At 41.9% G+C, this 22171-nt stretch overlaps 2 protein-coding genes across 7 annotated transcripts in view; both read right to left on the reverse strand.

Annotated features, from left to right (window-relative positions):
• The window catches only part of LOC109892205 (uncharacterized), a 29854-nt gene extending 25299 nt beyond the window's left edge, over nucleotides 1–4555 (reverse strand). For 2 of the 5 annotated variants that reach the window (XM_031827137.1, XM_020484638.2), the window contains exon 1: nucleotides 4443–4555. In XM_031827137.1, coding sequence (XP_031682997.1) covers nucleotides 4443–4486 — 44 coding nt within the window. In that variant the 5' untranslated portion in view covers nucleotides 4487–4555. The remainder of the gene's footprint in view (nucleotides 1–4442) is intronic. The other 3 variants (XM_031827139.1, XM_031827138.1, XR_004210366.1) reach the window with 2 other exon arrangements.
• Nucleotides 4556–5304: 749 nt separating this feature from the next.
• The window catches only part of cpt1a2b (carnitine palmitoyltransferase 1A2b), a 62152-nt gene continuing 45285 nt past the window's right edge, over nucleotides 5305–22171 (reverse strand). For both annotated transcript variants that reach the window (XM_020486221.2, XM_020486220.2), the window contains exons 15-19: nucleotides 20939–21067; nucleotides 11986–12141; nucleotides 9299–9412; nucleotides 9023–9115; nucleotides 5305–8646 (exon numbers count right to left, since the gene is read on the reverse strand). In XM_020486221.2, coding sequence (XP_020341810.1) covers nucleotides 8536–8646; nucleotides 9023–9115; nucleotides 9299–9412; nucleotides 11986–12141; nucleotides 20939–21067 — 603 coding nt within the window. In that variant the 3' untranslated portion in view covers nucleotides 5305–8535. The remainder of the gene's footprint in view (nucleotides 8647–9022; nucleotides 9116–9298; nucleotides 9413–11985; nucleotides 12142–20938; nucleotides 21068–22171) is intronic.

Below are 22171 nucleotides of genomic sequence, written 5' to 3' on the forward strand. Positions count from 1 at the left end.
CATTCCGTCAAGCCCATTGCCTTGGCTGTGGTTTTTCTAGATAGTAGGTAGGGACAGTGGGAATCTCATTCATCTAACCACGTACATCACTAATCGAATGACAAGGTATTTGGCTACCTCAAGAGACTCTTAATTATGTCCCGCTGTTTATCCCCGCTTCATCCAATTTCCTCACTTTGATATGAGGAGGTCACAGTCACCCCACGGGTGATTTGAGTGCGACCGCGACAGGTGGGTACGCTCCTTTTGAATTTCATCCAGTTGGCATTCAGTGATCCGTGCCCAGTGGGAACCTAGGCTTCTTCTGTCCGTTTTATGGTTCCACACCAAATCAATAGCTGTGGATGGTACTAACCCACATCAGATGTAGGCCTCCCTCTCCGGACAAGCTGGAGATACCTCTCCCCACTTCGTAGGGCATGAGCCAGATCCATGCAATGCCCTATCCCTGCTCGGCCAATGGGTTTAGTCTCTGCCTCAAGTTGCTGCCACTGACTGGAAAGAACTGCAAAAATCACTGAAGCTGGAGATTCCCATCTCCCTCACTAGCTTTAAGAACCAGCTGTCAGAGCAGCTCACAGATCACTGCACCTGTTCATAGCCCATCTGTATACAGCCCATCTATCTACCTCATTCCCATACTGTATTTATTTATTTAGCTCCTTTTGCACCACAGTATCTCTACTTGCACATCCATCTTTTGCACATCTACCATTCCAGTGTTTAATTGCCATTTGTAATTACTTCGCCACCATGGCCTATTTAGTGCCTTAACTCCCTTATTTGACCTTATTTGCACTCACTGTATATAGACTGTTTTCTTTCGTTCTACTGTATTATTGACTGTATGTTTTGGTCATTCCATGTGTAACTCTGTGTTGTTGTATGTGTCGAACTGCTTTGCTTTATCTTGGCCAGGTCGCAGTTGCAAATGAGAACTTGTTCTCAACTAGCCTACCTGGTTAAACAAAGGTGAAATAAATCAATTAAATAAACAAGTCTAGTGAACGTAGAGGAGACCTCCCCACACATTGCGAGCGTCGTAGCTGGGGAGATCTGCGAGAAGGGCCCGGCACGCGTCCAGAGTTGCCACCGCCAACCGCTGGACCCAACCACTCACCGGTCCGCCTTCGGCCCGCTGACAGACACCACCCCGACGAACCCCCGCACGCAGCCCCTTGCGAGACCATGCACGAGAGACTGCGAGATGGGCTACACAACAAACTTCCAATGGTGGCGAGAGGAGGGCGACAGAGCGACTGCTCCCCCAGCCGCGGCTCGAGCCCAGCCTCACTTCGCACCCCAGACCGACTGACACAGCTCTTAGAGCCAATCCTTATCCCGAAGTTACGGATCTATTTTTTGCCAACTTCCCTTATCTACATTGTTATAACATGCCAGAGGCTGTTCACCTTGGAGACCTGCTGCGGATATGGGTACGGTACGGCCCGGCGTGAGATTAACACCCTCTCCCCCAGATTTTCAAGGGTCAGGGAGAGCTCACCGTAGGCCACCAAAACCGCAACGCTTTCCAGGGCTTGGGCCCCTCTCTAGGGGCAAACCCATTCCAGGGCTCACTGTCCTTCACAAAGAAAAGAGAACTCTCCCCGGGGCTCCCGCCAGCTTCTCCAGGATCGGTCGCGTTACCGCACTGGATGCCTTGTGGCGCTGTCTCCACCAGTCCGTGGACATTCTGAAAGTAGCTTGAGTCCAGTAGTTCACATGACCACGGAGATATTGACATTTTAAATACAATTAAAAAAATGTCAAAATGTGTGAGATGAAAATGGGCAAACAAAAGGGTGTGCAATAGAGAAGGGTAGTCAGTGGACATTCTGAACCTCGTTTGAGTCTCGTAGATCACATGACCAAGGAGCTATTGAAATTAGAAAGTTTTAAAAAGTTGATGTAAAAATGTGATATGAAAATGTACAAAATAAAAGGTGTGCAATGTATAGGCCCACTGAGTGTACATTCTGAACCTTGTTTGAAGTCAGTAGGTCTCATGACCAAGGAGACATTGAAATTGGAAACAGTGAAAAACATTAAATTCATGTGAAATTAAGTGAGATGAAAATGGGCAAACTAAAGGGTGTGCAATGTATAGGCCCACTGAGTGATCATTCTGAACCTTGTTTGAGGTCAGTAGGTCACATGACCAAGGAGCTATTGAAATTCAAAAATGTTAGTAAGTCATTTAAATAAGTGCAAGATATAAATCAACCAAAAAAGTGTGTGCAATGTGTGTCTAAGCCATCGGGTTAGCTAGAACCTGTTTTAAAAGTTTTAGGAGTAATGGTTAAAAAGCTATTGAAATTCAAACAATTAGATTTGCCACTATGTTGACGGTCCCTAACTGCTCTTGGTGGACGTAACGAAATCTACAGGCGAATATCCGTTTAATATCCAACCTGAATCTGTCTTTACCTCGGTTCCTCCCACTGTGACTAGGGAAAGCATACAGTTTAGGGACAGATGAAATAGGTCTAAATGTGCAGTTTTACAGCTAATATCCTGCAATTCTACACATATTGCCATCGGATGGAGGCAAATGCTTTCTGATTTTCATATGATATCTGATGATCATGGTAATTGGACCATGCCTGCAAATTTACCAATAAAAATGTTTTTGATGACATTGGCTAATTGAGTGACAACCAAATTTCGAAATTGCACCTTGTGTATTCTATTATTCTAACTCAACAGTAAATTGCGACCCTGAGTGAGATACAACCTGGAATCGCTAAAAAAAATGTATCACACCTGGCCGCGATAGGGAGTCCCTTTGGGCGGGGCACAATTGGCCCAGCGGTGTCCGGGGTAGGCCGTCAGTGTTCAGATCATTTTGTGAAGTTTAAAATGTACTGTATCTGCATACACATCAGAGAGAGAGTGTGTGTGTGTGTGTGTGTGTGTGTGTGTGTTGTTTCTGACAAAAAGAAGAGACGAGAGAATAGTTTATCTGCATGTATGCATGAACGCTTGTTTATGTGCATGTGTACAACAGTGAGTTTGTGTGTATGTGTTTGTTTTTTATGCTAATGTGATTCTTGTGTCATCCGTTTCTTTGTTCTTGCAGCAGCAGCAGAGGTAACGGTGCATGAATTCTACATACCACTAGGCTGACTAGACAAGGCAGCTAGCATCACAAAGACTATCCACAGCGTAGAACACTATAGAGATGAGATGCCTTGTCAACCACCCATTTCTCTCTCTCTCTCATGTAACAATGTACATATTGCCAAAGTTTCTTTTGGATAATTACAATATAAAAATGAGAATCAAAATTGTCAACAGGACAACAGTAACAACAATAACCAAGGGTCAAAAGAACCATACATTCAACAATAACAATAAGCATACAGTAGAGAACATGTACAGGTTTATTGGTCTGTCAGACACGGTCCCTCAACTTATGGCAGGCAGCAATGTAGTGCGCTGCCAACCCACAGCTCTCTGTGTCCTCCCCCAACAGAACGGGTAGCCTATCCTCATCAGAGAGGTCTTTGAAACCTTGAATAATGGTTTCACATTTGGGAAAATGACACTAATTGTTTTATATTTCTGACATTTTGTCAGGAAATGCAGCTCCGTCTCAGGTTCTGCTGTTGTGCAGTGGTTGCACAGCCTATCCTCTACAGGGAGACACCTTTTCCTGTCTACCCTTCTCAATGGCAAGGCTGTGCTCACTGAGCCTGTACTTTATCAAGGTTTTTCCAAGGTTTTGATCAGTAACCATGGTCAAATATTTAGCGACTGTGATTTAGGGCCAGATAGCACTGCATTTTGCTTTGTGTTTGTGCTTCCCAATAAGCAATGTAGTTTTGTTTTGACTGTGTTTTAATTTAGTTTAGTCTGATTGATTGGATCCCTCTCTCTCTCCTCCCACTGTCACAGTTGGATTGTTGGATGTATCTGCTAGGTGTTGGCTAGAGTGCATGTGCCAATCCCAGAGTGGGTACATTGGCTATCTAAAGCAACATTTTCACATCATTCCATACATGGGAATTTATTTACCACCCCCCCCCCCCCAAAAAAAAAGCACCCCCAAAACAGACAATACCAGGAATTCAGCTAAACGTGTTTAATTTATGAAATCTGTTCCCAAGTATTCCCACGAATAAAAATAGACGTGGTCGTGTCTCAATGTAATCAAGGTATGAAATTGTTGTTCTTTTCAAATACAATCCCCTTTGGCGCCTTTATGGTCAGTTTGCAGTGTAGAACTACCTATAAATGATAATTACGTTCCAGCACCCCGACCATTCACTCAAACAAAAACCGACCTGCGTCTGAATCTAGTTGCCCAAATGCCTACCCCTGGTATAAAAACTATTACATATAGGTTATGTGTAGAAATGTTATTATTAACAAGCCTATAGCAATTACAAAGACATTGGCATGGGAAAACAGAAATAGATCGAATATCAGCAACACCTTACCTTTTAGTGTCTGCTCTGGACGTTGTAAGCGTGCCTTTTGACATTACTTTCACTTTTGTAGACTACAGCGCTTTTGTAGTTTACTGCCACCCCCACCCCCCTCTTCTCCCTTCATGTGAAAAAAAGGTCCCTGTACCACTTGGACATTCTGGGGACTTATGACCCCCGGGCTGTCTGCATTGAGACCTCAACGACCCTTTATGGCTCCACTAGGATACATTCACATATCGCGGAAGGAATATGATGTTATTGGAGTTCTAATCCAGCGTTATAAAGTGACGTAGACATTTCGAACCTCCCCGCATATAAATCAACTAGTGGACATCATCTAAAGATGCCTGTTTTAAATGCCATTCTCGGAATCGCAGTTCAGGTCTTTTGCGGCCAGTGCAGGTGGCTGTCATTCAGAGCCAGAAAATAAGATAAATACCCTTTACACTGCGGACACTCAAAGCCTACACATGGAGGCGTCGATTGCTTTAGTAACAGTTTCCGCAGGGGTGAATAATGCAATAAAAAAACACACGGAATTATGATGAAATATGAATGTCTTTGAATGGAAATGATTCATTTGCAGTACAAATACGCTCATGTATTTTGTATTCCATTGTTATAACCTAATTCCTAAAAATAAAATAAAAATCCCTATCGACTATGGATTATGTCATCTGTCTGGGGAGCAACTTCTCTGGTGACAGAAGTTAAAGATCTTCACATAGTAGAGGAAGATTTGGAGTGGAGCTGCATGGGTGCTCTTTGATATCACAGGATCTACCCAAATCACTTTGAAATCATTTTAGGTTGGAGCAGCTGTGTCCATGGTAGCTCATGCATGCTCAAGGAATGACACACACACACACAATTCATTTGTTGCATTGTTGTTTATAGGCAGAATTTCAACATGTTGATCCATATATGTGCCTGCAGTGTTTTTGGATAAACCATTGCTACTGCCAGAACCAGCACCTGGCTCTAGACACAATAGTGTGCACATGGTTCTCTTTCTTTTTTACCTGCAAAGTTTAGGGTCAATTCCTCCAACAATATCACCACCAGTGATTGCTGTCAATTCAAGGGAATTGATTCAGGCCTATATCTGGTTGGTAAACATAGACCATTCATTCAACTAGGCCACTGGGCTGTTCAATTCCGGTCCTGGTGGACCAAAATGCTTCTGTTTTTTATTGCACTCACCTGGTGTCCCAGGTCTGAATCGGTCCCTGATTAGAAAGAGAAGATGAAACCCAGAAGTGATTTGGCCCTCCAGGACCAACATTGAATAGCCCTGATCGCGGCATTGCTCCAATCAAAGACTTGAAACTCAGCCCTTCTCCTGAGCTGAAATTGCCTTCCAATCAATCAATTCTGGATTTTCTTAATCACCAACCAAGACAGCAGTCAACCTTGTTGACTGTCACAAACAGTACCTACTAGGCCATGAAAAGTATTCCATTCATACTACCATTACAATTGGTTAACGGTATTTTCACAGTCACATTTACATTAAAATAATTCTTAATATGCAAAATGACCGACAATAATATGAGCATCCTACTTACTACACATACAACAAACAAAACAGGTAAACATGGATTAGGTTCCATCCACCTAGGTTCTGAGCAACACATAGTTTCCCAATCCTAGTCCTGGGGATTGGGGAAACGTTTAGTATCTTTGCCCTAGCACTGACACACTTGACTCAAGGTTGAATCAGGTGTGTTAGTGCCAGGGCAAGAACACTTTTTGCTGCACCCGTTTTGGGTCCCCGGAACCAGGATTGAGAAACACTGACATATACATTAAACTAGTGCTGCTGGGTCGGCTGGAGTGGGCACCTACAGACAGAGATGTATAGATAATGATGAGATACTCATGTCCCCCCCAAAACAATTGGAGTTGTGGTCCCAAAGGCGGGAAGGCAGGCGACAAGCGTAGGGCCAAAATAAGCCCATAGAAATGCCGTGGCTTGTTTTGGAAAGATTTTGGCGTCAGTGAAACGTTGTGCTTCGCCTCTTCCTCTCTGCTATAGATGATCCCATTCTGGGGAACTTAAAGGATCCCCCCAGAGGAAGTTGCCGCCACTATTTTGACGTAATCATCAACAAATAGGGCACTGACAGCAGTCTGTCTTGCTAACATTATCTAGCTAGTCATCTTGCTAACCTTATCTTGCTAGTTAATGTTACTCGTTGCGTTTTTTTAAATGTTTAACTACACCAGTAGCCAGCTACTGTAGATCTATGGCTGGTTCTGGAGCTGGATTTGTCATAAGCATTGATTCAGGGAAAACTCAGCCACAGATGGAAAACACTGGCCTATCTTTGACACCGCCATCTATCGTTATCTCCAAAGTTTTGGCACCTTCCACAAATTATGGCCTCGACTCCACCATAAAAATAATTACAGACAATAATATGAAGCTCCTGTAATATTTATAACGACTGCTGATATGCGTTTTCGACATTGTCGTGCAACCTTTGGTACAGTAGGCAGGCTGCTGGCAGGTTTTGGCTGGGGTACAGCAAAGCCAAGTCATTTTATGGTTCTCACAGGGGAATTGAAATGATAGGCTACAATGACTTTACTTACATTAACTATAAATTCCTTTACATTTTCTTTCGCTGGTGCCTTGTCATTATCTGAATAGACACTTGTGGTTTCTAGCTAACCTTCCACCAATCAAAACAGTGGAGCCTGTAGTGAAGCAAAAACTTTAGTTCTCAAAACCATTCAGAAACGGGGGGGAAGCGGGTTTGCAAAACGCCATCATATCACGCATTTATACCATTTATAAAGTGGTCAAATATATATATATATATTTGACCATTTTATAAATATATATATATATATATATATATATATATATATATATATATATATACTTTTAATACAGACTATCAAAAAAATAAGTAAACGTTTACAAGTGATCCAATCGCGAAGAAGAATAACTTTGCAGCGGTTTCTGATTAATTAACAATGCCATGCTGGTAACATTGACATAAAACCCAGCCCTGGAACAAAAGGTAGGCTCTGGCCATTGTCTTTCAACTAAAAAAACTGGATTTCTACTGGTGAGGGTGTTTAAAAACAAAAATTTATCTCGCCCGTAATCAAAAAGCAACTCAGAGTAGCTGTGCTGATCTAGGATCCATCCCTGTCCATATACTCTTATTAATTAGGATCTAAAACGGCAAAACTGTCCCGACATCAACACTCCTAATCTGAGATGCTTTATGAATACGAGCCCTGGAGATGATCCCTAGCCAAAAAATTAAGAAGATATCCTGGACAGGATTTGGATCAATTACATTTCAATAAAGTAAATTCAAAAGTGATTTTTTATTAAAATAGAAAAACAGAACATTTGATTAAATAACTGTTTCTCCTTCTCTTATGTAAAGAGAAATCATTGAAAAATCTAATTCAATTGTTTTTAAATCACTGAATTTGAATTTACTTCCTGAATCGATTGAAATGGAATAGACCCCAACCCTGCCCCTGATATCTTATCCTAATGATTGATGTTCACTGCAGCCGACCCATTCCGTTAGTGATCTACATTCACGTGAGAACAGAGTTAAACCAAAATTACAAGTCAGCCCCGCTTCTTTAAACTTCCACTGCTTCTGCTATAGATGTATTTTTAACTAGGGAAGTCTTTAATGGACTTTTCAATCAAACATTACAACTCTTTCCAACAGTAGTTCACAATCAAGATGATAAAATAGAAAAGAAAGCCATAATGGTGGGTTCACCAAGAAAGAAAAACAATTAAAAAAAGTTATTGCCTACCTCTGACCTATGTGGGGATAACCTCCACTAATTCCCTTCTCTTTTTGTGGAGATTTTTCTCTCACTTCCCCATCCCTTCTTCCCTAGCTCTCTGCCTCATCCTTGTTAGTTCCCTTGCTTCCTATTGCACTTCTCCATCTCTTCAACTCTCTCTCCCTCCATCCACCCCTCCATCACACCGAATCTCTTAGGGCTTTCTTTATACACAACCACGCTCAATATAATATTATCCCACTATCAAAAAACAAAGCAAACCCCTACCCCCATCCCACCCCATAGTCCCTTCTTTCCCTGTAAGTGTTCACTGCTGTTTCTTATCCTGGGCCTGTGAGTTCTCCGTCTTAGCTGGGGTAAGCACAGAGAGGAGGTCCAATAGAGCCCGACTGATCTGGGCCCCGAACCGGTGTGAGTCCTGAGAGAGAGAAATAGGAGATGCAATGATTTGACTTGGTTTATTTCTGGGGAGAAATATGATGGAAAAAATATGGAAAGAGAGAGGGAGAGAGAGAGAGAGAGACATATTTCAATGTGGCTTTACTTATTGGGAGTGGGGGTTAAAGACTTGTACACATAGAAGGGAGGGAAGGATAGATACAGTAGACAGAGAAAGGGAGATGAGAGGGGGGTGGGGGTCTTTAAAAGGGCACATTCATAATGTTCAGCTGGCCATGCATGATTTGTGTCGGTTTAAAAGAGAGACAAAAATGTACCGCCTGTCAACGTTTCCATTTGCTATATGCACGTTAACATCTGTCACCAATACATGTGAGTGTATAACACACACTAACCGTCTCAGAGAAGGAGTGCTTGCAGGAAACATGGTAGTTGATCATGTCCTCTCCTACGATAATGTACGACACTCCGTAGCCATCGTCTGCCACCTGGAACAGAGGTAAGAGGAAGTGGGAAAAGTAGCAAAAGGGTGTGTGTGTCTGCGTAGGGGTGTGTGTACTCACAGGGCCAAAGCTTCCCCAGGTAGTTGAAGTCTGGGTAGAGGTGTGTGTGTGTGTGTGTGTGTGTGTGTGTGTGTGTGTGTGTGTGCGTCGTGGTGTGTGTTTACTCACAGGGCCAAAGCCTCCCCCCAGAGATATAAAGTCTGGGTGGTTCTTCATGTCAAACAGCTCCAACTGCTGAACCGGAGTCTGACTGGTGGAGAGGCGCCAGGGCTCTGACAGCACCTAGATGGACAGACACACAGAAGGATCTAGGTGTTGTCGGCGCCCTAGCAGACGCTTTTAACCAAAGCGACTTAGTCATGCGTGTATACATTTTATTTTATTTTTTAAGAATGGGTGGTCCGGGAATTGAACCCACTATCTTATTTCAGACGCTACAGGATATTAACAGAGCCTGACACACAAACACCAGGGCCTGATTAAGGCAGGGGCTTACAGGGGCTGAAGTTAAGGAACCTCTTTACTTGGCAATTTGACTGTTAAGCTCAAGGGTACACTAGCAATACACTAGCCAGTCCTGCATTGAATGGGAACTGCCATCTATGGATTATATTTCTATGGTTGTTTGGAGCTGTCAAGTTTACCTTTCTCAAACTTCCAATTACAATGTGGAAAAAACACATTTTGGAAAGTAAATGCCTACTGCTGAAAAGAGAAACATAATTTGTCTGTGGAACCAATATAATTATTTTTATTTTTCTCAACAACTTCCAGTTTTGAGCAAATAGCAGCACTGTTTTTCAAAGTAGCATATCTTGAGATAGACTAATGCCACGTCGAGTACAGAGCCATCACCGGTGAGTAGCCTTCATCTTCATCATTGGGTAAGTCAGTGCTACTGGAAAGTTTCCTTAGGACCCTACTGGAGCCTAGTGGAATCGGAAAGTACTCAGGCCGCTTCACTTTTTCCAGGTTATATTATGTTACAGTCTTGTTCTAAAATTGATTAAATTTATTGTTTTCCTCATCAATCACACACAATACCCCATAATGACAAAGCAAAAATCAGGTTTAGAAATTTTAGCAAATGCATTACAAATAAAATATTAGAAATTTACATAAGTATTCAGACCGTTTGCTATGAGACTCAAAATTGAGCTCAGGTGCATCCTGTTTCCATTGATCATCCTTGAGACGTTTCCAGAACTCGATTGGAGTTCACTTGTTGTAAATTCAATTGATTGGACATGATTTGGAAAAGCACACACCTGTCTATATAAGGTCCCACAGTTGACAGTGCATGTCAGAGAAAAAACCAAGCTATGAGGTCGAAGGAATTGTCCATCGAGTTCTGAGACAGGATTGTGTCGAGGCACAGATCTGGGGAAGGGTACCAAAACATTTCTGCAACATTGAAGGTCCCCAACAACACAGTGGCCTCCATCATTCTTAAATGGAAGAAGTTTAGAACCACCAAGACTCTTCTTAGAGCTGTCTGCCCAGCCAAACTGAGCAATCGGGGGAGAAGGGCCTTGGTCAGTGAGGTGACCAAGAACACAACGGTCACTCTGACAGAGCGATGGGGGGAGAACCTTCCAGAAGGACAACCATCTCTGCAGCACTCCACCAATCAGGCCTTTATGGTAGAGTGGCCAGACGGAAGCCATTCTTCAGTAAAAGGCACGACAGCCCACTTGGAGTTTGAAAAAAATGCACCTAAAGGACTCTTAGACCATGAGAAAGATTGAACTATTTCGCCTGAATGCCAAGCGTCACGTCTGGAGGAAACCTGACACCATCCTTACAGTGAAACATGGTGCTGGCAGCATCATGCTGTATGGATGTTTTTCAGCAGCAGGGACTGAGAGACTAGTCAGGTTTGAAGGAAAAATGAACAGAGCAAAGTACAGAGAGATCCTTGATGAAAACCTGCTCCAGAGCGCTCAGGACCTCAGACTGGGGCGAAGGTTCACCTTCCAACAGAACAACGACCCTAAGCACACAGCCAAGACAACGCAGGAGTGGCTTTGGGACAAGTCTCAATGTCCTTGAGTGGCCCAGACAGAACCTGGACTTGAACCCAATCAAACATCTCTGGGGAGACCTGAAAATAGCTGTGTAGCAACGCTCCCCATCCAACCTGACAGAGTTTGAAAGGACCTGCAGAGAGGAATGGGAGAGATTCCCCAAATACAGGTTTTCCAAGCTTGTAGCGTCATACCCAAGAAGACTTGAGGCTGTAATCGCTGCCAATGGTGCTTCAACAAAGTACTGAGTAAAGGGCCTGAATACTTATATAAATGTGATAAGTTTTGTACTTTTAATACATTTGCAAAAAAAATCTAAAAACTGTTTTTGCTTTGTCGTTAAGGTGCATTGTATATAGATTGATGAGGGAAAAAAACAAACAATTTCATCCACTTTAGAATAAGGCTGTATCCTAATATTGTACTCTCTGTGCGCCTCTTCATTGGCCTGGCCTGGGCTATTGTTTGCATTCAAGACCAGGTCGTTTTTATTGATCTCTGTTTGTCAGTGTCAGAGTAGCCACTCAGTTTGGTCATTTGTGTAGTATTAAAAAACGATTCTGCTAATAATGTCTTATGCCATGTAAATGATGTATAAATCGCATGAAATGGGTTTATCATAGGCCAATTCTTTGGGGACCCTGCTCAAAACATTTCCCCATGGGTGGAAATTATTAAAATGCCAATTAGGGCTTCATAATAAAGGGTATTTTACTTCAACAGTAAATGTAGCCACGCACTGCTACTGAAGTTAACGAATTGCATCAGTGTGTGCCGATTTGTTTACAGAAAATGGGATACTGTTCTTGCTAGCAGGTTAGCACCTACCTCTGTTAGGAACGGTGACTCCACCCCCAGGTATTTAGACACCACGTACAGGCAGAAGAGGTGCCTGTCAATGCCGGACCCTGTCATGGCCAATCGGTAGAGGTTCTGGTGCTTCTCAGCAGCCAATCGGAAAAGCCGCCTGCAGTGCTCCGGCCCCTGTAATAAGATAACCTGTCTGTTAGAAGTGAGATATGATGAATTGTGTTTACAGTTGATGGTAGTAGTGGGGCGAAAGAGGTTACTAAAAAAACAACTGTAATATGAGAGTGAAACCCCCATAAGAGGTTAATGTACATATTTATGGCGTGAAACTGGTTCCGCTAGAGTAGGAGATTATTATAGAGTTAATCCTCATTATTTTAATGGGGATATGCTAATTACTTTTGGAGTATTTGATTTATTTAGTTGAGAATGTAGTAGTTTAACTCTGTGAGGTGCAGATAATGGAGTTAAGTGCAGTTATCCATCAGGTATGAGCAAATCTGTCATAATCCTGGAGCCAGATATTGAGATTATGACTCAAACATTTGGTGAAAACTTGATCGTTCCATGAGACAAGTGTCAAGGTAGAAAACAGCACTTCTTTCTTTTCAATTTAAAGTTTTATTAAGTTCTTATTTTTCAATCAACCAACAAAACACATTCCACATTCACAGGTGTGACAGGCTTTAAAACACATTCCACATTCACAGATGTGACAGGCTTTAAAACACATTCCACATTCACAGATGTGACAGGCTTAAAAAACACATTCCACATTCACAGATGTGATAGGCTTTAAAAACACATTCCACATTCACAGATGTGACAGGCTTTAAAAACACATTCCACATTCACAGATGTGACAGGCTTTAAAAACACATTCCACATTCACAGATGTGACAGGCTTAAAAAACACATTCCATATTCACAGATGTGACAGGCTTTAAAAACACATTCCACATTCACAGATGTGACAGGCTTTAAAAACACATTCCACATTCACAGATGTGACAGGCTTTAAAAACACATTCCACATTCACAGATGTGACAGGCTTTAAAAACACATTCCACATTCACAGATGTGACAGGCTTTAAAAACACATTCCACATTCACAGATGTGACAGGCTTTAAAAACACATTCCACATTCACAGATGTGACAGGCTTAAAAAAATAAAATAAAAAGTAAAAAAATAATAATACATTTGAAAAAGAAAAAAAATAGAAATACAATTAAAATGAATGATAAAGTCAAATAAAAACATGTATTTTTCTTAATCTATTTATTTTCCTTGGTGCATATGCATATACATACATACATACATACATACATACATACATACATACATACATACATACATACACACACACACACGCACACGTACTCAAAAACTTTTAAAAAATAAAATAAATAAATAAATAAACATATAACACTTGCAGCAGCACTATCAAGGTTTTTATCAGCTATTTTAAGCATTCGCTGAGACGACGGGCCAATAATTCGTTTTTAGGTTTTACAGTACCTTACACAACATGTATCTGCGCATTTCCCTAGACACTCTGTCCAGTTTGAAATATAGTTGAATAGTGGAGACCAGAGTCTATCAAACTTGGGCTGTCTCTTGTGGAGGTCATAAGTGAGCTTTTCAAGACGAAGAAAGTCAACAATCTGGTCAATCCACATTTTAAATGTACAGTGCCTTGCGAAAGTATTCGGCCCCCTTGAACTTTGCGACCTTTTGCCACATTTCAGGCTTCAAACATAAAGATATAAAACTATATTTTTTAGTGAAGAATCAACAACAAGTGGGACACAATCATGAAGTGAAACGACATTTATTGGATATTTCTAACTTTTTTAACAAATCAAAAACTGAAAAATTGGGCGTGCAAAATTATTCAGCCCCTTTACTTTCAGTGCAGCAAACTCTCTCCAGAAGTTCAGTGAGGATCTCTGAATGATCCAATATTGACCTAAATGACTAATGATGATAAATACAATCCACCTGTGTGTAATCAAGTCTCCGTATAAATGCACCTGCACTGTGATAGTCTCAGAGGTCCGTTAAAGGGGCAGAGAGCATCATGAAGAACAAGGAACACACCAGGCAGGTCCGAGATACTGTTGTGAAGAAGTTTAAAGCCATATTTGGATACAAAAAGATTTCCCAAGCTTTAAACATCCCAAGGAGCACTGTGCAAGCGATAATATTGAAATGGAAGGAGTATCAGACCACTGCAAATCTACCAAGACCTGGCCGTCCCTCTAAACTTTCAGCTCATACAAGGAGAAGACTGATCAGAGATGCAGCCAAGAGGCCCATGATCACTCTGGATGAACTGCAGAGATCTACAGCTGAGGTGGGAGACTCTGTCCATAGGACAACAATCAGTCGTATATTGCACAAATCTGGCCTTTATGGAAGAGTGGCAAGAAGAAAGCCATTTCTTAAAGATATCCATAAAAAGTGTTGTTTAAAGTTTGCCACAAGCCACCTGGGAGACACACCAAACATGTGGAAGAAGGTGCTCTGGTCAGATGAAACCAAAATTGAACTTTTTGGCAACAATGCAAAACGTTATGTTTGGCGTAAAAGCAACACAGCTCATCACCCTGAACACACCATCCCCACTGTCAAACATGGTGGTGGCAGCATCATGGTTTGGGCCTGCTTTTCTTCAGCAGGGACAGGGAAGATGGTTAAAATTGATGGGAAGATGGATGGAGCCAAATACAGGACCATTCTGGAAGAAAACCTGATGGAGTCTGCAAAAGACCTGAGACTGGGACGGAGATTTGTCTTCCAACAAGACAATGATCCAAAACATAAAGCAAAATCTACAATGGAATGGTTTAAAAATAAACATATCCAGGTGTTAGAATGGCCAAGTCAAAGTCCAGACCTGAATCCAATAGAGAATCTGTGGAAAGAACTGAAAACTGCTGTTCACAAATGCTCTCCATCCAACCTCACTGAGCTCGAGCTGTTTTGCAAGGAGGAATGGGAAAAAATGTCAGTCTCTCGATGTGCAAAACTGATAGAGACATACCCCAAGCGACTTACAGCTGTAATCGCAGCAAAAGGTGGCGCTACAAAGTATTAACTTAAGGGGGCTGAATAATTTTGCACGCCCAATTTTTCAGTTTTTGATTTGTTAAAAAAGTTTGAAATATCCAAAAAATGTCGTTCCACTTCATGATTGTGTCCCACTTGTTGTTGATTCTTCACAAAAAAATACAGTTTTATATCTTTATGTTTGAAGCCTGAAATGTGGCAAAAGGTCGCAAAGTTCAAGGGGGCCGAATACTTTCGCAAGGCACTGTAGGAGGGGTATTAGAGGCCCACAATAGAAGAATACATTTCTTAGCAAAGTATGTAATAGTCATAAGCAAATTTTCTCTGTCAGGATCAAGAACAAAGTCCTGCTGGGCATTAAGAAGATAGATACATGGGGTCATATCAAACTGTACCTCTAGTATTTTCTGTGCAGCAGTATGTACAGATTGCCAGAATCTGGCAATCTCCCTACAGCTCCAAAATACATGCATATAGGTTCCACTTTCAGAGGTACATCTTTTACAGTTAGGAAACATATCTGTTTTCATTCTATGGAGTCTCAAAGGAGTATAATAAAATTTGTACTAAAATTTGTAATTAGATTCTTTCATTTTTACACTGGTAGAGGAGCAGTATACCCTGTCGCAAACCTCCGCCCATAACTCATCACTGATAGTCAGACCAAGGTCCTTTTCCCAGATTATTTTCAAAGGAGTAAAGGAGGAGCTTCCTTTCTCAGAAAGGAGTCTATAGATGTAAGATATTTTGCCTTTAATGGATTGTGCTGTGACAAGAAGGGTTTCAACTTCATTCAACTGAGTTCTAAACCTCCTCTTGGAGGTAAATGAGGAAATTACATGTCTAATTTGAAGATATTTATTTTAAAAAATCGAATGGCACATCGAATTCACTGCAGAGCTCTTGAAAGGATTTTAGTGTGGTGGTTTTCTGATGAAATAGGTCTGAAAAGGTCCTGATTCCTAGAGTATGCCAAAGATTAAAGTTGGCATTTTGGCAAGTCTGGGTTGCCTACTATAGGCGAGTGAGAACATATTTGGGAGGAAATGCCCAGGTATTTCTTACAGTCCCTCCACGCTAGTAGGGTGCTGTAAATCACAAAGTTTTGGCTATGTTGCCCACTTCACTAAAGTTATTAATGAATATAATTGAGCTTAAGGGCAATGAACCACAGGATTGGGCTTCTATCTGAATCCATGTTGACTCTTGTCTGTTTGTGATCCATGTTAGCATGTTGCAGATTTGGGCAGACCAGTAGTACAATTGAAGGGAGGGAAGGGCAAGACCACTATTAGATTCAGGTTTCGATAGAGTGGAAAACTTGATCTTAGGTTTTTTATTGCCCCATATAAATTTGGTGATGCTTTGGTTAGTTGTTTTGAAGAAGGAAACTGGGAGATAGCATGGGAGCATCTGAAATAAATAGTTCAGTCTAGGGAGGACGTTCATACGGATTACATTAATTCTTCCTACTAAGCTAATTGGGGGGGAGATCCAGGTTTGGAGATCGTTCTTGATTCGATCCAGGAGTGGAAGATAATTTTCCTTAAAAAGGCTATTCAGATCTGGTGTTATGAAGATCCCGAGGTATTGAAACCCCTGTGTTTTCCATTGGAAAGGACAAAGTGACTTCATAGAGCTGGTGAGTGTAATATTGAGAGGGCAGACAGTGGATTTGTTAAAATTGATCTTATAACCTGAAAACTTGCCATACTGAGCAATTGTGTCTAAAATGAGAGGGAGGGATTTCTCAGGGTTGGATATGTAGAGTAAGACATCATCCGCGTAAAGCGAAATCTTGTGCTGCAGGCCGCCTGCAGAAACACCCATAATACTTGGATTTCTCCTTATCAGCTCTGCCAGAGGCTCCGCCCCCAACAAGTAGAGCAGCGTGGACAGCGGGCACCCATGTCTTGTGCCCCGTTCCATAGGGAATCTGTCAGAGTTCAGTCCATTAGTAGTCACCATGGCATTTGGATGAGAGTATAGTGATTTGATCCATTTCATAAAATTTGGGCCCATATTGAACTTTTCTAAGACTGAAAACAGAAAGCTCCACTCCATCCTGTCAAACGCCTTCTCAGCATCCAGTGAAGCCAGCAGGACAGGGGTCTTCTGTGCGTTTACTTGATCAATAATATCAAAAAGGCGAATGTTATCAGAAGAGTATCTGTCTCTAATAAATCCAGTTTGGTCCGCTTTTATTATTTTGGGAAGAAGAGTGTTTAGTCTTTTGGCGAGCAATTTGGTCATTATTTTATAGTCGAAATCCAACAAGCTTATGGGCCGGAAGGACGAGCAGGATAGGGGGTCCTTGTCTTTTTTTAGCAACACTGTAATGCGGGCTGTGTGCATTGAGTCTGGGAGAACTCGTTTTTGCAAAAATCCTCCAGCATTGGCATGAAGATAGGGCTGAGCTGGGGTCAAAAAGCTTTGTAGAACTCTCTGGGGAATCCATCTAGGCCTTGGGACTTATTAGGTGGCATGGAGGTAATTGCCTCCAGAATCTCCTCAGGAGTGAAGGGGGAGTTGAGATCTTCTTGGTCGGTCTCTGATAGTTTAGGTAGCGAGATTCCCTCTAGGAAAGAGTGGAGTTCTGCCTCCGTGTGTTTTCTCTCAGAGGTATATAGTTTGCAGTAAAAATCATGAAAAGTTAAATTGATATTTTTTGGGTCATATGTGACCTCGTCCTCTGCTGTTCGGATAGCCATGATTGTACGCTCTGACTGATCCTTTTTTAATTGGTAAGCAAGCAATCTACTGGGTCCATTGCTATACTCATGGTATTTCTGTTTAGTAAAGAAAACATTTTTTTTTTATCTCCCGAGTGTAGTCCAAATTCAGTTTGGCTTTGGCTGCTTTAAGATGACTCCAGGAGGTGCTGTCTGAGGATTGTTTATGTATTTTTTCACAGCATTCCAGCTCCCTCTCAAGATCTAGCCTGTGTGCTTCCATTGCTTTTTTCTTAGAGGAAGCATATGCAATTAGATGACCTCTTAGTGTGGCTTTAGCAGCGTCCCACATTGTGGCCGGAGAAACAGGAGAATCTTTATTGTCTTGTGTGTAGTTGTCTATCCATGTAGTTACCAATGTATGGAACACATCATTTGATAGCATGGAGGTGTTGAATTTCCAGCTCTTCGACCTCGGGATGTTTTTGCAGAGGTCAAAGCGGAGGTGGACAAAGGCGTGATCTGAAAGTGCTATGGGTCCGATTGTACAAGTGGCTGAATTTATGAAACTCTTTGGGATAAAAATGTAATCTATACGGGAGTAGGTGTTATGGACATTAGAGTAGTATGTATAGTCCATAGATGAGCTATTAGTCTCTCTCCAGATATCTATCAGTCCCATCTCTTTAGTAAGAGAGTTCAACATCTTTGCAGATCTAGGATTTGTGGTGGGGACTTGAGATGATTTGTCTAGGGTTGGGTTAAGGGGGTTACAATTAAAATCTCCGGCCACCACGCCAAAGGAGACACAATGCTCATTGAACAGGGTTATAATTTTTGACATGAAGGCAGGAGTATCTGTGTTAGGGGCGTATATGTTTAATATAGTAATTGGTTGACCATATAGTGACTTGGATCTATTACCCCCCCCCCCCCCCGCTCAGTCTCAATTGTATGTTCAGAATAAAACAAAAAATGGGAACAGTTAGCAATGCACAACGTCTCCCTCTCCCCACCAAAGAAATGCCTCATCCTCTCCACCCCGCATTGAGTAAATGACACAGTTGCCCTCGTCCAGACCACAGTAAAAGAGGGGAGAAAAATAAAATCAATAGCCCAGCCTACATATACCTCCCCCAAGGGACATAGGGAACCCCAAGTAATAATAGCAACAAAAAAAACAGGGAAATAAAAGTAGGCTGAAACATTAGTAGGCCTAGGTTAGGCTATACAGCCCATCCCTCTCAGTTAAAGGAAAATAAATATAAATTGGATGGCTATAATGACATTTAGGGGGTGGGTCTCTGGATATCGGCTATATGTCGTCTTACCTCCTTTAGTAATGGCATTAAGTCATTGGTCTGTTTCTCATTGGCCAGGATTGTCTTTTTGAATTTCAGGAAACGTATGGTGATTGGGCGCGGTGGTTGTCTGGCTGCTGGTGGGGGCCTCAGTGCTCGCTGAGCTCTCTTGAGTTCTATGGGCCTGTCGGTGGACATGTGGAGCCACTCGGGAAGTTCGTCTTGCAGGTAGCGGATCAGTGGCATGTTTCCCTCTTCTTTTTCACCCAGATTGAATAGAACACAATTATTCCTTCGCCCCCTGGTTCCAGGTCCTCTGTTTTCTCTTCCAGATGCTCGATTTTCTTTTTAGCATATGCTATTGTTTCCATGGCATCTGTCAATAAGTTTTCCATGGATAGGATTTGCCCCTCTGCCTCGTCCAGGCGCCCTGCGTTTATGGTTATCTTGTTGTTGATGTCAGGCAAAGCGTTTTCCAGGATTGCCACCTTGCCCCCTATCGCACTGAGCTGAGAGTTAATGGCATCTAATTTAGTGTTTAGTTCTGTACGTTGGGATCTCAACTCAGAAAGGATGTCTTCGACGGAGTGCGAGGTTGGCATTCGTTGTGCCTCGGGGGGGAGCGGGTTCTCTTGCTCATGGCTCTAGTTTTTTCTGAAGCTAGCTTCTTCTTGGAGGCTTTTTCCGTCGCTAATACTCGAGTCCGGGTAAAAATGTCACCTGTAGTGTCGCCTTTTGTAGCCGCCATGACATTTTCTTACTAAAGCTAAATGAGTTTGAACTTGGAGTGGAGGTAAGATTAGGAATTGGAAACTACTTGTGCGGAGCTCTTAGATCATGCGGCCATCTCGTTCAAGGGTCACGTGATCCCCCCGAGAACAGCACTTCTAAAATGAGCTAATAGGACTAAATACATGCTGAGGTAACTGGAAATAATCATTAGCTTGATCCCAAATGTGATATTTTAACTTATTAGAATCCTATTAATGAAATGTACAGGACCAGTCAAAAATTTGAACACACCTACTCATTCATAAAAAGGGCAGCAAAGAAGCCACTTCTCTCCAGGAAAAAACATCAGGGGCAGACTGATATTCTGCAATAGGTACAGGGATTGGACTGCTGCGGACTGGGATAAAGTCACTTTCTCTGATGAATCCCCTTTCCGATTGTTTGGGGCATCCGGAAAAAAGCTTGTCCGGAGAAGACAAGGTGAGCGCTACCATCTGTCCTGTGTCATGCCAACATTAAAGCATCCTGCATGTGTGGGGTTGCTTCTCAGCCCACTCCCTTGGCTTGCCTAAGAACACAGCCATGAATAAAGAATGGTACCAACACATCCTCCGTGAGCAACTTCTCCCAATCATCCAGGAACAGTTTGGTGACAAACAATGCCTTTCCAGCATGATGGAGCACCTTGCCATAAGGCAAAAGTGATAACTAGGTGGCTCGGGGAACAAAAACATCAATATTTTGGGTCCATGGTCATGAAACCCCCCTGACCTTAATCCCATTGAAAACGTGTGGTAAATCCTCAAGACAAACAAAAAATTCTGATAAACTCCAAGCATTGATTATGCAAGAATGGGCTGTCATCAGTCAGGATGTGACCCAGAAGTTAATTGACAGCACGCCAGGGCGGATTGCAGAGGTCTTGAAAAAGAAGGGTCAACACTGCAAATATTGACTCTTTGCATCAACTTCATGTAATTGTCAATAAAAGTTTCTTCCTAAATTACCTTATTTATACTGGAGTGAAATCTGTTTCACTAGCAAGTGTGTGAACACATTCATTCCGAAGTGAATGTGACTCTGCATCAATAACACAGTAAAACCTGTGAAATCTATTTTCACTGAGCCACTGGGAAGGTTCTAGAAGAACTTATGAGCACCATTAAAACATCCCCAATCAGTAAGCCTACCTCTCCGCTCTCCACAGCTTTGACAAAGGCACAGCCCTCATTGGAGCAGGATCGTACAGTCTCAGTCCTCCCCTCTCGGAACAGCCGTGTCATGGAGGCCTCGTAGGTGAGGCAAAACGTCTTACGATCCTGGGAGACAAAAAAGATCAAGGGAACATTATTAGTATAATTATCTGAAATGATCAGTAATTCTTCTCAATGTTCATGGATGATAATAATGTTATGTTATTTGGTTTTTTTCAAACCTTGTACAGCTCAGCATACTGCACAATTGTATTATACAGAAATAGACCATTTCCATGGTAGCCTACTCTAATTCAATTCCTAGTTGCAAGATTGTATTGTTGTTAGTTGTATTGTAAAATACAAGTTGTATTGTAAAATAATGTTATTGTATTATGACACATTTTATTCAGTTGTAGTAGTCTAGTAATGTCAGCAACCTCTTAAACAAACACCTGTGTACGAGTAGGAGAGGAATGATCGTTTCCTTGTCAGAAGGAATGAAAGAGACCTTTGCTAGAGGTAACTGACGCCAGTGGCATGACTCAACGAGTCCCTGGCCTTTCCAAAAATTCCTAACAGTTTGACATCTTGTTTGACTAGTGAGAGGAGATAGAACTGGGGAAGATACCATGTCAAGAGGTATTAGTAGGGAGCTGGCAGAGAAGGATTCACAAGGTATATTTAGCTATAGTACTTACCCAAGACTAAAGCATGCATGGAATTCAGAGATTAAATTCAAATAAGAATGTAAAGTGGCCAAATAAAATCAGCTACAGGTCTTTTTCAATGCGCTTGAGTTACAGTATATGTGGAGGAAAACTTTATGGAGGAAAACTTGGGTTAGTACCCACATCTGCCTTCTGAATGTGTCTTTCAAAGAGTAGCACCTTTACCAGGAGATTTCCAAAGCTGTATTAGATTACATCATATCAATTAGGGACCAGTGACTTCACTTTGAGTTCCATTTTGTAGTGTCCGCCATCTTTAGGACCGCCCATTCTGGCGCAACTAGTTTGGTCAAAGACGGCAACTAACGCCAAGATCGCACGTCTAACACCTGGAAAACCAAGATATCTTGACAAGATTGAAATACTCTGTTGTGATCCATATCTCGCTCCTAGCGAGCTTTTCACAGCACCTAAACTCAGCAAACAAAATCCTCCATCATACTATAGATGTAGCTAGCTAACATTAATGTGGCATTACTGACATAGCTACTAGCTACTA

The sequence above is a fragment of the Oncorhynchus kisutch genome, linkage group LG6 (assembly GCF_002021735.2).
Source record: "Oncorhynchus kisutch isolate 150728-3 linkage group LG6, Okis_V2, whole genome shotgun sequence".
Lineage (NCBI taxonomy): Eukaryota > Metazoa > Chordata > Actinopteri > Salmoniformes > Salmonidae > Oncorhynchus > Oncorhynchus kisutch.